We start from the raw sequence: 12,016 nt of genomic DNA, 5'->3' as shown, positions 1-12,016 counted from the left end.
AGGCAGGAGAATGGCGTGAACCCAGGAGGCGGAGCTTGCAGTGAGCCGAGATTGCGCCACTGCACTCCAGCCTGGGCAACAGAGCAAGACTCCGTCTCAAAAAAAAAAAAAGAGAGACTGGACAGAGAGGTTGGATGGGCCAACTGCCCCTAGAGAGGTTGTGCGCTTTCTCCAGCGCTCAGAAGAGGCTCCCACCCTACCCTGGGCACTCAGAAGTCAAAGGATCAGTGTTCTCCCTTGGTGCCCAGTGAAGAGTGGCTGGGAAGGCCACAGTCCCCGGAGCAGAGCTCACCAGGGGCTCCGGTGGGAAGAGGGCCTTGGAGAGGCGGTAGAGGTTGCGCAGGTTGAACTGGATGCTGGTGTTGGTGACCCGCAGCTCGTGGATGTTGGTGGAGCTGTCCTGCGGACAGATGTCACTCTCGCCCGAGAAGGGGGACACTGTGATGGTGTTCTTAAGCTCATAGAGTGGCAGGTTGTCTGAAATGCCACCATCCACGTAGCGCTTCCGCGGGACACAGGACCACAGACAGGACCCTATGTGAGCGCCTGTGGCTGCACTGGCCACCCCCCACCAGCCACCCCACCCGGCCAACGAGGGCCCCATTCGGTGGCTATTTCATTTGAACATTTTACTGGCTGTGGGCCAGCCTGGGCACTGAGCAGATGGCAGACGGGGGAGAGCAGGGACCGAGGAAGGGATGGGGGAGGGCAGGAAGCATGCGTCGCCACAGCTGTTTCTTGAGTAACACAGGGGAAGTGGGGTAACAGGCGGTGGCAGAGCAAGGGCCTGAAGGATGGCTCTAGGCGGCCTCCTCTTCTGTCCCTCATCCCACGGCCCACCCCATGGAAGGTGCCCAGGGCTAGGGATACTCACCACCCCCTGGAGGGAGGGCGGGATGAGCCCACAGTACACGGGGATGAAACCGCTGCAGACATTGGCCTTCAGCGCAGGGACAGAGTGGGAGAGAGTGAGCAGGGGCCTTGAAGTTCCCACTGCCCCCGCCCCCAGCATGGCTCCACCAGGCCCCACCTGGATGAGCTCATCCTTGGAGTTGAAGTGGGATATAATGACATTCTCGCCGTCTGACACGCGGGTCAGGGAGATGCCCAGGCGCCCATTGGCATGCTCATGACTATCAGCAGGCAGGACCTTCAGCAGGAAACTGCGGATGATCTTTACCAGGTTGAAGGAGGGGTGCAGGGGGCCCAGGAACCGCTTCCGGGCCTCTTTAGATACCTCAATGAACTTGGCACCAGCCTCACCTGGGGCACAGGGCCAAGGTTAGGGGCCCGTGCTCCTGGGCTTAGCAACACCCGCCTTCCTTCATAGCCCCATGCCCAGGGTTCCATGGCATACAGACCCTGGAGAAGGCCCAGTGCATGTGGGGCCTGGCTCACAGTTGGGACTTTGGCCACCTCCCCTGGGATGGCAGACAGCAGAGGCTGGCCAGCTGAGACCAGGACCTGCCCTCTGCCTGGTATTTCCCAACTGCCTGCCCTATGAGTCACTGGGCCTGGTGTGGCATCTAGCCCAGGAAGGGGACAAGGCAGAGACTCAACTCTGATGGGCCTTAGCCTTCACCCACTTGGCCAGATCCAGCAGTGGGGGGATGGGGCAGACCCACAAAACCCAGCCCGGCACACAGGTCACAGTTCACAGGCCCAGGGGTGTTGGGCTGGAAGTAGGGCCCAGTTCCTAGGAAGGCACACCTGTGTCCCACTGCAGCTAAGAGGAAGCACCCCAAACACTCCTCTTGGGGCCCAGGGGTGCTGGCCAGCTTGGGGATAGTCCCTGGAAGTGGTTGGGAGCGTTGTGGGAGGAGCTGAGGTCCAAGCCTTCCTCCAGTGTATCACCCTGGTCAGGAGTGAGGCAGCGTGGAGCCAGGGGCTCCTCAGCCAGCACCTGCTGCACTATGGGCTCCAGCTGTGCAAGACGACCCGTGAGAAGGAGTCTTGTTGGGAGCAGGGTGGGGAAGCACTGTGGGAGAAGTGTCCTTGGCTCGGGTAGCAGGGACCTTGATGTGTCTTGAAGCCAGGGGGCCGACTGAGGCGCTTGTCTGAAGGCCTCCCTGACAGGGAGGGGGCTGGAGGGGGCTGTTCCCAATAATAGCTCTAGTTATTGGGACCTGAGGGGTTCACTTCTGTGGTCTAGCCCTCTCCCTCCCAGGACAAAGTTCAGAGGAAGAGGGCAGGGGTGAGCCCGCTCCCGCTAAGCAGGGTGCCCCTGTCATCTTGGGTGTCCTCACAGGCTCCTTAAGTCGTGTGTTGTAAACACTCCCTCATGGCAGCCGGTGGTGCGAGCCGAGGCCAGCCTAGCACACAGAGACCCATCCACTCCTGGCCACAGGCAGCAGAGCCCAGAAGCACCCTCACCCATGAAGTGTGCAAACGCGGTGGGCCGCAGCGGGGAGCCAGGCCACAGGGCACCGTGTGCAAGGAGAGGGCAGGAGAGCCCCTTCGCGCCCAGCCCTGACCTCAGCGGGGCTCCTCCTCCGAGCCCTTGGGAAGGACCAGGTCACGGTTCCCAGACGCCTCTCAGAGGCCACCCCCATGCCAGGCCCCCTGATAGCAGCCTGCAACTGCGGAGGCCCAGGACACTGTGACCGACCGCTGGCACCGGGTGTAATATCCAGGGTCACGGGGTGACTTAGGTTCCTCCTCGGATTCTCACGGTCCCGCCCACGAGTTACTTTCTCTGTCCAATTAAGCAGCTTTTGCTGCACCTGCCCGCCCTCAAACCTTTGCGCCCGAGAGGCGGGCTCCGGGCACCCTCGGAGCAAAACAAACCAGGCCCCGCCCCCAGGCCAGCGACCCGGATTGGATACTCGTCGGGTTCCCCAGGCGCGGACAGGAACCCTCCCCACGGTACCCACCGACTCGCCGCGGGGCCCCTCCGCTCACCGAGACCATCCCCCGGCCCCGCACGGCCTTCCCGCCAGCCCCCCGCCTGCCGCCCCCGGCCCAGCTCACCCAGGCAGACCCCGGTGACCAGCGCCGTGGCCGTGAGGGCCCCGGCCGAGGCGCCGTAGATGTGCGTGGCGTTGGCCACCAGGAAGGGCGCGTGCTCGCGGAGGCAGGAGGCCACGCCGACGTAGTAGACGCCGAGGAAGCCGCAGCCCGCGAACGAGATGTTCCACGTCTTCTCCCGGGGAAACATCGCGGCGGCGGCCGCCGGGCTCCGGGCTCCGGGCTCCGTGGGCGGCCGGGCCTCTGTGCGCCGCTCGCTCGCTGGAGCCGGGGGGCCGGGCGGGTCCCGCTGCGGCTCTAGCTCGTGGTCCCCGCTGACGGAGGCGAAGAAGCTACGCGGGCGGCGCCGGGGCGGCGCTTTTAAGTGTGAGAGTCACGGCGGGGGCGGGGCCGGCACACGAAGACCAATCGGGGTGCGCGGGGAACGGCCGTGCCCTCGGGCCCCGCCCCCGTTCTTGACCCGCCCCCCCGCACTGGAGCCCCGCCCTCCGCTGCCTCCCGGAGAAAACTCCTGCCCTCCCTCCGCCCCTGCTGGGCACGGCTGGGGGCACACGCCTAGGGGTGCGGGGTGGGCCGGGCGCAGGCCCAAGCCTGGGGGCCGGAAGCCTCACACAGACCTGGGTACCCGCGAGAGGGAACTCTGGTTTCAGGGCAACCACCGCTTCTCCCCACCGGCTCCGCCTCCCACACCCACCCGGGACAGAGGAGCTGGTCCCTGGACAGAGGCGCACCGGCAGCACCCCCAGACCTGAAAGCCGCACAGGCCTCGGGAGCCCCGGGACCCACTGGCTCACCCACAGACGGACCCATAAACATCCAAGGCCAAGGCCGGGTGCGAGTCCCGTAAACCCTTCGTGGGGGACCCCAGCTCCGCAGACCCACGCGCCCTGACGTGGGGCCTCAGCCCTGCCCCGCGCCCGCGACCCCTCCGGACCTTGGCTTCTTACCTGGGTCTGTACCTGGGTCCGGCCCTACCTGTTCAGGCTTTGGGGCTGCCTGCGTCTGACTGGGGCCGCCCCGCCCCCGATAATTGCCCCAGAGGTGGAGCAATCCTGGGTGATGTCACCCTTTCACCCCTTTTCCGCATTTTTCTCCTGGTCAGTGGAGCAAGCCGGGCTCGGCGTAGATCCAGGATCCGTCCCTGAACCTCACCCCACCCCCAAACGAGAGGCTCTCTTAGGTTGGGGTGGGAGGCAATGAGATTCTGCCTTCCCAGGAACACTGGCTCCCCAGACTGTGGTCATCTCTGGACCTAGCTCTTGCCAGAGCTGCAGAGAGTCTGGGATGGGGCTTGGGGCTGCCCCCAACCCAAGCTGAGTTAAGGAAGCCAGAACAGGGCCTTCCCAGGATGGGGCCATCTAGAGGGATGCTGCCCAGTCCTCAGCCTGTTTGCTCCCAGCCATCCCATACAGCAGTGGAAAGTCAACCCTGCCCCAGCCCTACTGGCGGCCGATAGGCATTTACATAAGCTCAAAATGAGAGGAGGCCAGGCATGGAAGCTCACACCTGTAATCCCAGCACTTGGGGAGGCCGAGACGGGAGGATCACGGAAAGTCCGGAGTTTGAGACCGCCCTGGCTGGTGAAACCCTGTCTCTACTAAAAATACAAAAATTAGCCGGTCAGGGTGGCACTCGCCTGTAATCCCAGCTACTCGGGAGGCTGAGGCAGGAGAATCACTTGAACCTGGGAGGCGGAGGTTGCAGTGAGATCACACCACTGCACTCCAACCTGGGCGACAGAGTGAGGCTCCGTCCTTTAAAAAAAAAAAAAAAAGAGGCCGGGCGCAGTGGCCCACGCCTGTAATCCCAGCACTTTGGGAGGCCAGGGCAGATCACCTGAGGTCAGGAGTTCGAGACCAGCCAGGCCAACATGGCAAAACCCTGTCTCTACTGAAAATACTGAAAATACAAAAATTTGCCGGGTGTGGTGGCGCACACATGTAGTCCTAGCTACTCGGGAGGCTGAGGCTTGAACCCAGGAGGCAGAGGTTGCAGTGAACTGAGATTGTGCCACTGCACTCCAGCCTGGCCAGGTGACAGAGCACGACTTCTTCTCAAAAAAAAAAAAAAAAAAAGGGAAAGAAAAAAGAAAAATGAGAGGAGGTAGGTAACCAGGTGTGGGGCACCTCAGGGGTTCTGGAGGGCTTCCCTGTAGGAAGTGATGCTGAGTTGAATTTTGAAGGGTAAATGAGCAGACAGGGCTGTAGGCCCCCCAGGCAGCCGACCAGAACAGGCGAAGGTTGTCGGGGAGTGAGGGGAGAGAGTAACTAAACCCCAGCCATGGGAGAGGGTCAAGCAGGGAGGACGTGACCGTACTTGACTTGAAGTGACTCCTTCTAGGCTGGGCGCAGTGGCTCACACCTATAATCCCAGCACTCTGGGAGGCCGAGGTGGGGGGATTACTTGAGTCCAGGAGTTTGAGACCAGCCTAGGCAACATAGCTTGATTCCATCCCCACAAAAAATTAAAAAATAGGCCAGGCACAGTGACTCACACCTGTAATCCCAGCACTTTGGGAGGCTGAGGTGAGTGGATCACGAGGTCAGGAGATCGAGACCATCCTGGCTAACATGGTGAAACCCTGTCTCTACTAAAAATACACACACACAAAAAAAAATACCCGGGCGTGGTGGTGGGTGCCTGTAGTCCCAGCTACTCGGGAGACTGAGACAGGAGAATGGTGTGAACTCGGGAGGCAGAGCTTGCAGTGAGCCCAGATCGCAGCACTGCACTCCAGCCTGGGCGACAGAGCAAGACTCCGTCTCAAAAATAATAACAAATAAAAAATAAAAATGCCAGGCGCGGTGGCTCATGCCTGTAATCCCAGCACTTTGGGAGGCCGAGGCAGGCGGATCACAAGGTCAGGAGATCGAGACCATCCTAGCTAATACGGTGAAACCCCATCTCTACTAAGAAATACAAAAAATTAGCCGGGCGTTGTGGTAGACACTTGTAGTCCCAGCTAATCGGGAGGCTGAGGCAGGAGAATGGCGTGAACCTGGGAGGCGGAGCTTGCAGTGAGCTGAGATCCAGCCTGGGCAACAGAGCAAGGCTCCGTCTGAAAAAAAATAAAATAAAATAAAATAAATAAAATAATAATAAAAAAATAAAATAATAAAGGCCGGGCACGGTGGCTCACACCTGTAATTCCAGCACTTTGGGAAGCTGAGGCGGGCGGATCACAAGGTCAGGAGATCAAGACCATCCTGGCTAACACGGTGAAACCCCGTCTCTACTAAAAATACAAAAAAAATTAGCCGGGCGTGGTGGCGGGCACCTGTAGTCCCAGCTACTTGGGAGACTGAGGCAGGACAATGGTGTGAACCCGGGAGGCGGAGCTTGCAGTGAGCCGAGATCGCACCACTGCACTCCAGCCTGAGCGACAGAGCAAGACTCCGTCTCAGGCCGGGCGCAGTGGCTCACGCTTGTAATCCCAGCACTTTGGGAGGCCGAGGCGGGCGGATCACGAGGTCAGGAGATCGAGACCACAGTGAAACCCTGTCTCTATTAAAAATACAAAAAATTAGCCAGGCGTGGTGGCGGGCGCCTGTAGTCCCAGCTACTCGGAGAGGCTGAGGCAGGAGAATGGCATGAACCTGGGAGGCAGAGCTTGCAGTGAGCCGAGATTGCGCCACTGCACTCCAGCCTGGGCGACAGAGCGAGACTCCGTCTCAAAAAAAAAAAAAAAAAAGACTCCGTCTCAAAAACAATAAATAAAATAATAAAAATATTTTAAAAATAAAAAGTAAATAAACAAATAAAAACTAAGCCAGGTGTGGTGCGCGCACCTATAGTCTCAGCGACTCAGGAGGCTGAGGTTGGAGGATGGACTGAGTCTGGGCTGGGTGGGAGTGAGCCATGATTGCGCCACTGCACGTCAGCCTGGGTGACAGAGTGAGACCCTGTCTCAAAAACAAAACAAGACTCTCCTGTTCTGTGCACGTGGGGCCTCTTCCAAATCTTTGGATGGAGGTACACTGCAGCAAATGGACCACGGGATTGGGAGGGAGGGCCAGGGTATGGAGGGCGGGGCCAGGTCCGCTCCTGAGGTGTCAGGAGCTCTCTGTGACTGGATTCCAGCGATGCTGCTGGAGACAGCAGGGTTCAGGGTGTGGTGAAGTAGGGATGGAAGTCCAGGGGCTCATCAGGGCAACCACTGATGGGGAAGCCAAGGACTTAGGGTCCTTCCCTAGACCTGCTCCAAGGAGAAGGCCAGGGTTCAGGCCTTGGCCCCATCTGAGGGACTGTCGCCTTGATGGATGGTGCTGCCCCAGTGCAGGGAGACCTCTGCTCCCGTTTCCACAGCTGGGTCAGGCTGTTTTGGGTACATATTCCTCCCTCCAGGCCCCTGGGAGGCTCAGGAGTCAGGAACTGGGCGGTTCTTCCCAGAATCCTGGTGGGGCTGGGAGCACCCCACCATCAGGACAAGCTCCAAGGGGCAGCTCAATGAGAAACCCCAGGTGGTGTGACGTCCCCCTGTCATGGTGACCTCCAGGCGACACAGGCCCCCTCCCTTCAGGGTACAAGGCTGGAATTGTGAGGTCTGCACCCTGAAGCCTAGGTCCACTCCTGCTGTGGGCCCCTTCCCTGAGCCTGGGCCATCCCCAGCCCCCGCCTCACCCCTGCCCCATTGTAGTGAGAACTGCTCCCTGCACTCCTTAGCTGTACCCTGCTGGGGTCATTTCTGTTTGCTTCCTCCTCCATCTGCTGCCCCACCCCTACTACCCAGGTTCCAGCCTCCTCCACTCCTCACCTAGCTTTACTCCCACCCTAATCTCTGCTTTTACAGGCATCCAAAAAGTCTTTTTAAAAATATTATTAAGGCCGGGCGCGGTGGCTCACACCTGTAATCCCAGCACTTTGGGAGGCCGAAGCGGGTGGGTTGCCTGGGCCAAGAGTTTGAGACCAGCCTGGCCAACGTGGTGAAACCCCATCTCTACAAAAAGATACAAAAATTAGCTGTGTTGGTGGTGCACACCAGTAGTCCCAGCTACTCTGGAGGCTGAGGTGGGAAGATCACTTGAGCCTGGGAGGTCAAGGCTGCCATGAGCCGAGATAGTGCCACTGCACTCCAACCTGGGCAATACAGTGAGACTCCGACTCAAAATATAAGATAAAATACAAAATAAAACAAAATATACACATAGGCCAGGCACAGTGGCTCACGCCTGTAATCCCAGCACTTTGAGAGGCCGAGGCAGGAGGATCATTTGAGGCCAGGAGTTTGAGACCAACCTAGGCAACATGATGAAACCCCATCTCTACTAAAAATACAGAAATTAGCCAGGTGTGGAGGTGCGTGCCTGTAATTCCAGCTGCTCAAGAAGCTGAGGCATGAGAATTGCTTGAACCTGGGATGGAGAGGTTTCAGTGAGCCGAGATCGTGCCACTGCACTCCAGCCTGGGTGACAGAGCGAGACTCTGTCTCAAAAAAAAAAAAAAAAAAGCGAAACTCTGTCTCAAAAAATAACGCCTGGAATCCCAGCACTTTGGGAGGCCAACGTGGGCGGATCACGAGGTCAGATTGAGACCATCCTGGCTAACACGGTGAAGCCCCGTCTCTACTGAAAAAAAAAAAAATACAAAAAATTAGCCGGGCATGGTGGCCGGTGCCTGTAGTCCCAGCTACTCGGGAGGCTGAGGCAGGGGAATGGTGGGAACCCGGGAGGCGGAGCTTGCAGTGAGCTGAGATCATGCCACTGCACTCCAGCCTGGGCAACAGAGCAAGACTCCGTCTCAAAAAATAAACAAATAAATAAATAACAAAATAAAAAAAAAATGACCCTTCCCAGGGACAACTGCACCCCCATATTTATTGCAGCATATTAATGATAGCCAAAATATGGGGTCAACCTAAGTGTTCATCTGTGGGAAAACAGATCAAGAAAATATGATATCTCTGGAAAATATGTTATCATCTGTGGGGAAAATTTTTTTTTTTTTTTTTTTTTTGAGACAGAGTTTCGCTTTTGTTACCCAGGCTGGAGTGCAGTGGTGCAACCTCGGCTCACTGAAACCTCCACCTCGCGGGTTCAAATGATTCTCCTGCCTCAGCCTCCCGAGTAGCTGGGTCTACAAGTGCTTGCCACAACGCCTGGCTAATTTTTTTGTATTTTTAGTAGACAGGGTTTCACCGTGTTATCCCGGGTGGTCTTGATCTCCTGACCTTGTGATCCGCCCACCTTGGCCTCCCAAAGTGCTGGGATTACAGGTGTGAGCCACTGCGCCAAGCCCTAATTTTTGTATTTTTAATAGAGACGTGGTTTGGCCATGCTGATCCTGAACCCCTGACCTTAGGTGATCCACCTGCTTTGGCCTCCCAAAGCGCTGGGAATACAGGAGTGGGCCACCGCACCCCGCTGGAATGTTTTAAAAGCATTTTGGGGCCGGACATGGTGGCTCATGCCTGTAATCCCAACACTTTGGGAGGCTGAGATGGGCGGATCACCTGCGGTCGGTCAGGAGTTCAAGGTCAGCCTGGCCAACAGGGTGAAACCTCATCTCTACTAAAAATACAAAAATTAGCTGGGCGTGGTGGCGGGCGCGTGTAGTCCCAGCTACTCTGGAGGTTGAGGTGGAAGAATTACTTGAACCTGGGAGGTGGAGGTTGCAGTGAGCCGAGATAATGCCACCGCACGCCAGCCTGGGCGACAGAGACCACATCTGAAAAAAAATAAAAAATAAGGTAGCGGGGCGCGGTGGCTCACGCCTGTAATCCCAGCACTTTGGGAGGCCGAGGCGGGCAGATCACGAGGTCAGGAGATCGAGACCATCCTGGCTAACACAGTGAAACCCTGTCTCTACTAAAAAAAAAAAAAAAAAAATTAGGTGGGCGTGGCCACGTGCGGTGGCTCACGCCTGTAATCCCAGCACTTTGGGAGGCCGAGGGGGGCGGATCATGATGTCAGGAGATCGAGACCATCCTGGCTAACACGGTGAAACCTCGTCTCTACTAAAAATACAAAAAATTAGCCGGGCATGGTGGCAGGTGCCTGTAGTCCCAGCTACTCTGGAGGCTGAGGCAGGAGAATGGCGTGAACCTGGGAGGCAGAGCTTGCAGTGAGCCAAGATCGCACCACTGCACTCCAGCCTGGGCGACATAGCGAGACTCTGTCTCAAAAAAAAAAAAAAAAAAAAAAAAAAAAAAAAAAAAAAAAAAAAAAAAACAGAGAAAAGAAAAATAAAAAAATAAATAAGACTAGGTGCAGTGGCTCACGCCTGTAATCCCAGCACTTTGGGAGGCCGAGGGGAGCGGGTCACCTGAGGACAGGAGTTCCAGACCAGCCTGGCCAGCACAGTGAAACCCCATCTTTTCTAAAAATACAAAAAATTAGCTGGGACTGGTGGCAGGCACCTGTAATCCCAGCTACTCAGGAGGCTGAGGCAGGAGAATCACTTGAACCAGAGAGGCGCAGGTTGCAGTGAGCCGAGGTTGTGCCACTGTACTCCAGCCTGGGTAACAAGAGCAAAAGTCCGTCTCAAAAAGAAAAAAACTAAATAAAAAGCATCTTGGGTCCCCCTCCATCTCAGTACTTGCTGTGGCTCCCTGGCTCCCCTGACAATCCACATTCCTTCCCCTCCAGGGACTCTACCTTCCTCCAGGTCTTGGCTTCCCATCTGAGGGAGGCCTCCCCCAGCCACCCCAACTGTCTTCTGTGCTATACCCTCCTATTTATCCTCCCAGAACTAAGCTGGTCACACAGCAGGTGCTCCCCACACCAAAGCCAGTTGGTGGATTGCTGAACCCAAGCCTAGGTTGGGAGTGGCAGACCATCTTCTGGGTGCCTACATTGGCGGGCAAAGACCCTGAGGCCTGGGCAACTGCGTTCGGAGTAGGGCCAGGAGGGCAGAGAGGCTGGGAGGGGAGGGTGATGGCCTCTGTCCTTAGCCCTATATTCCAGGACAGAGCCTGTCGGGGGAGGGCAGGCCCACCCCCAAAGGACCTAGTTCAGTGAGCACATGGCCCTGTGGTCACTGCCCACAAGCCCTGAGCACATCTGCCCAGTAAGGCAGGGGTGGGCTGTGATGGGCAGAAAAACAAGCCTGAGGAGTGACTGCCCAAGTTGCTCAGGGCATTATGGTGGAGCTATGACCCCTGCAGGGAAACCCAGGGGCGTCTACCCCCCACAAGCGGGCTCACTTCCTGCATCCATTTGTAAAGCCCAGGGGCTACCAATCCCGTCCTTGCAAAGCCAGGCACCAAGCCACCCCAAAGACAGCCCTGATTACCAAACTCCATTTGAAATCGGCTTCTCTGCTGTCTCTTTTTTTTTTTTTTTTTTTGAGACGGAGTCTTGCTCTGTCGCCCAGACTGGAGTGCAGTGGCACAATCTCGGCTCACTGCAAGCTCCGCCTTCCGGGTTCGCGCCATTCTCCTGCCTCAGCCTCTCTGAGTAGCTGGGACTACAGGCGCCCGCCACCACGCCCGGCTAATTTTTTGTATTTTTTAGTAGAGACGGGGTTTCACCGTGGTCTCGATCTCCTGATCCGCCCGCCTCAGCCTCCCAAAGTGCTGGGATTACAAGCGTGAGCCACCGTGCCCGGCCTGCTGTCTCTTTTTCAAGGCAGGGTTTCTGCTGCGCAGGCTGGAGTGCAATGGCACTATCACGGCCCACTGTTAACTTCAACCTCCTGGGCAAGTGATCCTTCCATCTCAACTTCTCATAGCTTGGACTACAGGTACACACCACGCCTTGTTAGGTTGTTTTTTAGAGATGGGGTCTTGCTATTTGCCCAGGCTGGTCTCAAACTGCTGGCCTCAAGTGATCTTCCCTCCTCGGCCTCCCAAAGCGCTGGGATAATGGGCACCAGCTACTGTGCCCAGCCCGTTCGCATTCTTCTGGGGTGTACTCAGGAGCTAGGACACTGCTTAAGGCCACAGGAAGGGACCCCAGGCAGCTGTGATGCCCGACTCCCCTCCTCATGCTTATTTTGCACCAGAACCGCTTCCCCAATACCATGCTGCCCACAATTCAGCTCCACACCTGCCCTCTTGGATGAGAACCTGGGCAGAGGCTACCCCTGACGAAGTGCTCATGGAATACTTGAG

The 12,016-nt window shown here is 57.3% G+C and overlaps 1 protein-coding gene across 1 annotated transcript in view; it reads right to left on the bottom strand.

Moving 5' to 3' along the window:
• PNPLA2 (patatin like phospholipase domain containing 2) overlaps nt 1-3,360 on the bottom strand; it is a 10,266-nt gene extending 6,906 nt beyond the window's left edge. The window contains exons 1-4 of the mRNA XM_032149346.2: nt 2,971-3,360; nt 1,031-1,263; nt 875-940; nt 293-502 (exon numbers count right to left, since the gene is read on the bottom strand). Coding sequence (XP_032005237.1) covers nt 293-502; nt 875-940; nt 1,031-1,263; nt 2,971-3,157 — 696 coding nt within the window. The 5' untranslated portion in view covers nt 3,158-3,360. The remainder of the gene's footprint in view (nt 1-292; nt 503-874; nt 941-1,030; nt 1,264-2,970) is intronic.
• Nucleotides 3,361-12,016: the final 8,656 nt, after the last annotated feature.

This window comes from Hylobates moloch, unplaced genomic scaffold (genome assembly GCF_009828535.3).
Source record: "Hylobates moloch isolate HMO894 unplaced genomic scaffold, HMol_V3 SCAFFOLD_4, whole genome shotgun sequence".
Classification (NCBI taxonomy): domain Eukaryota; kingdom Metazoa; phylum Chordata; class Mammalia; order Primates; family Hylobatidae; genus Hylobates; species Hylobates moloch.
The sequence above is the reverse complement of the archived record's forward strand: the minus strand, read 5'-3'. Positions and strand labels throughout refer to the sequence as shown.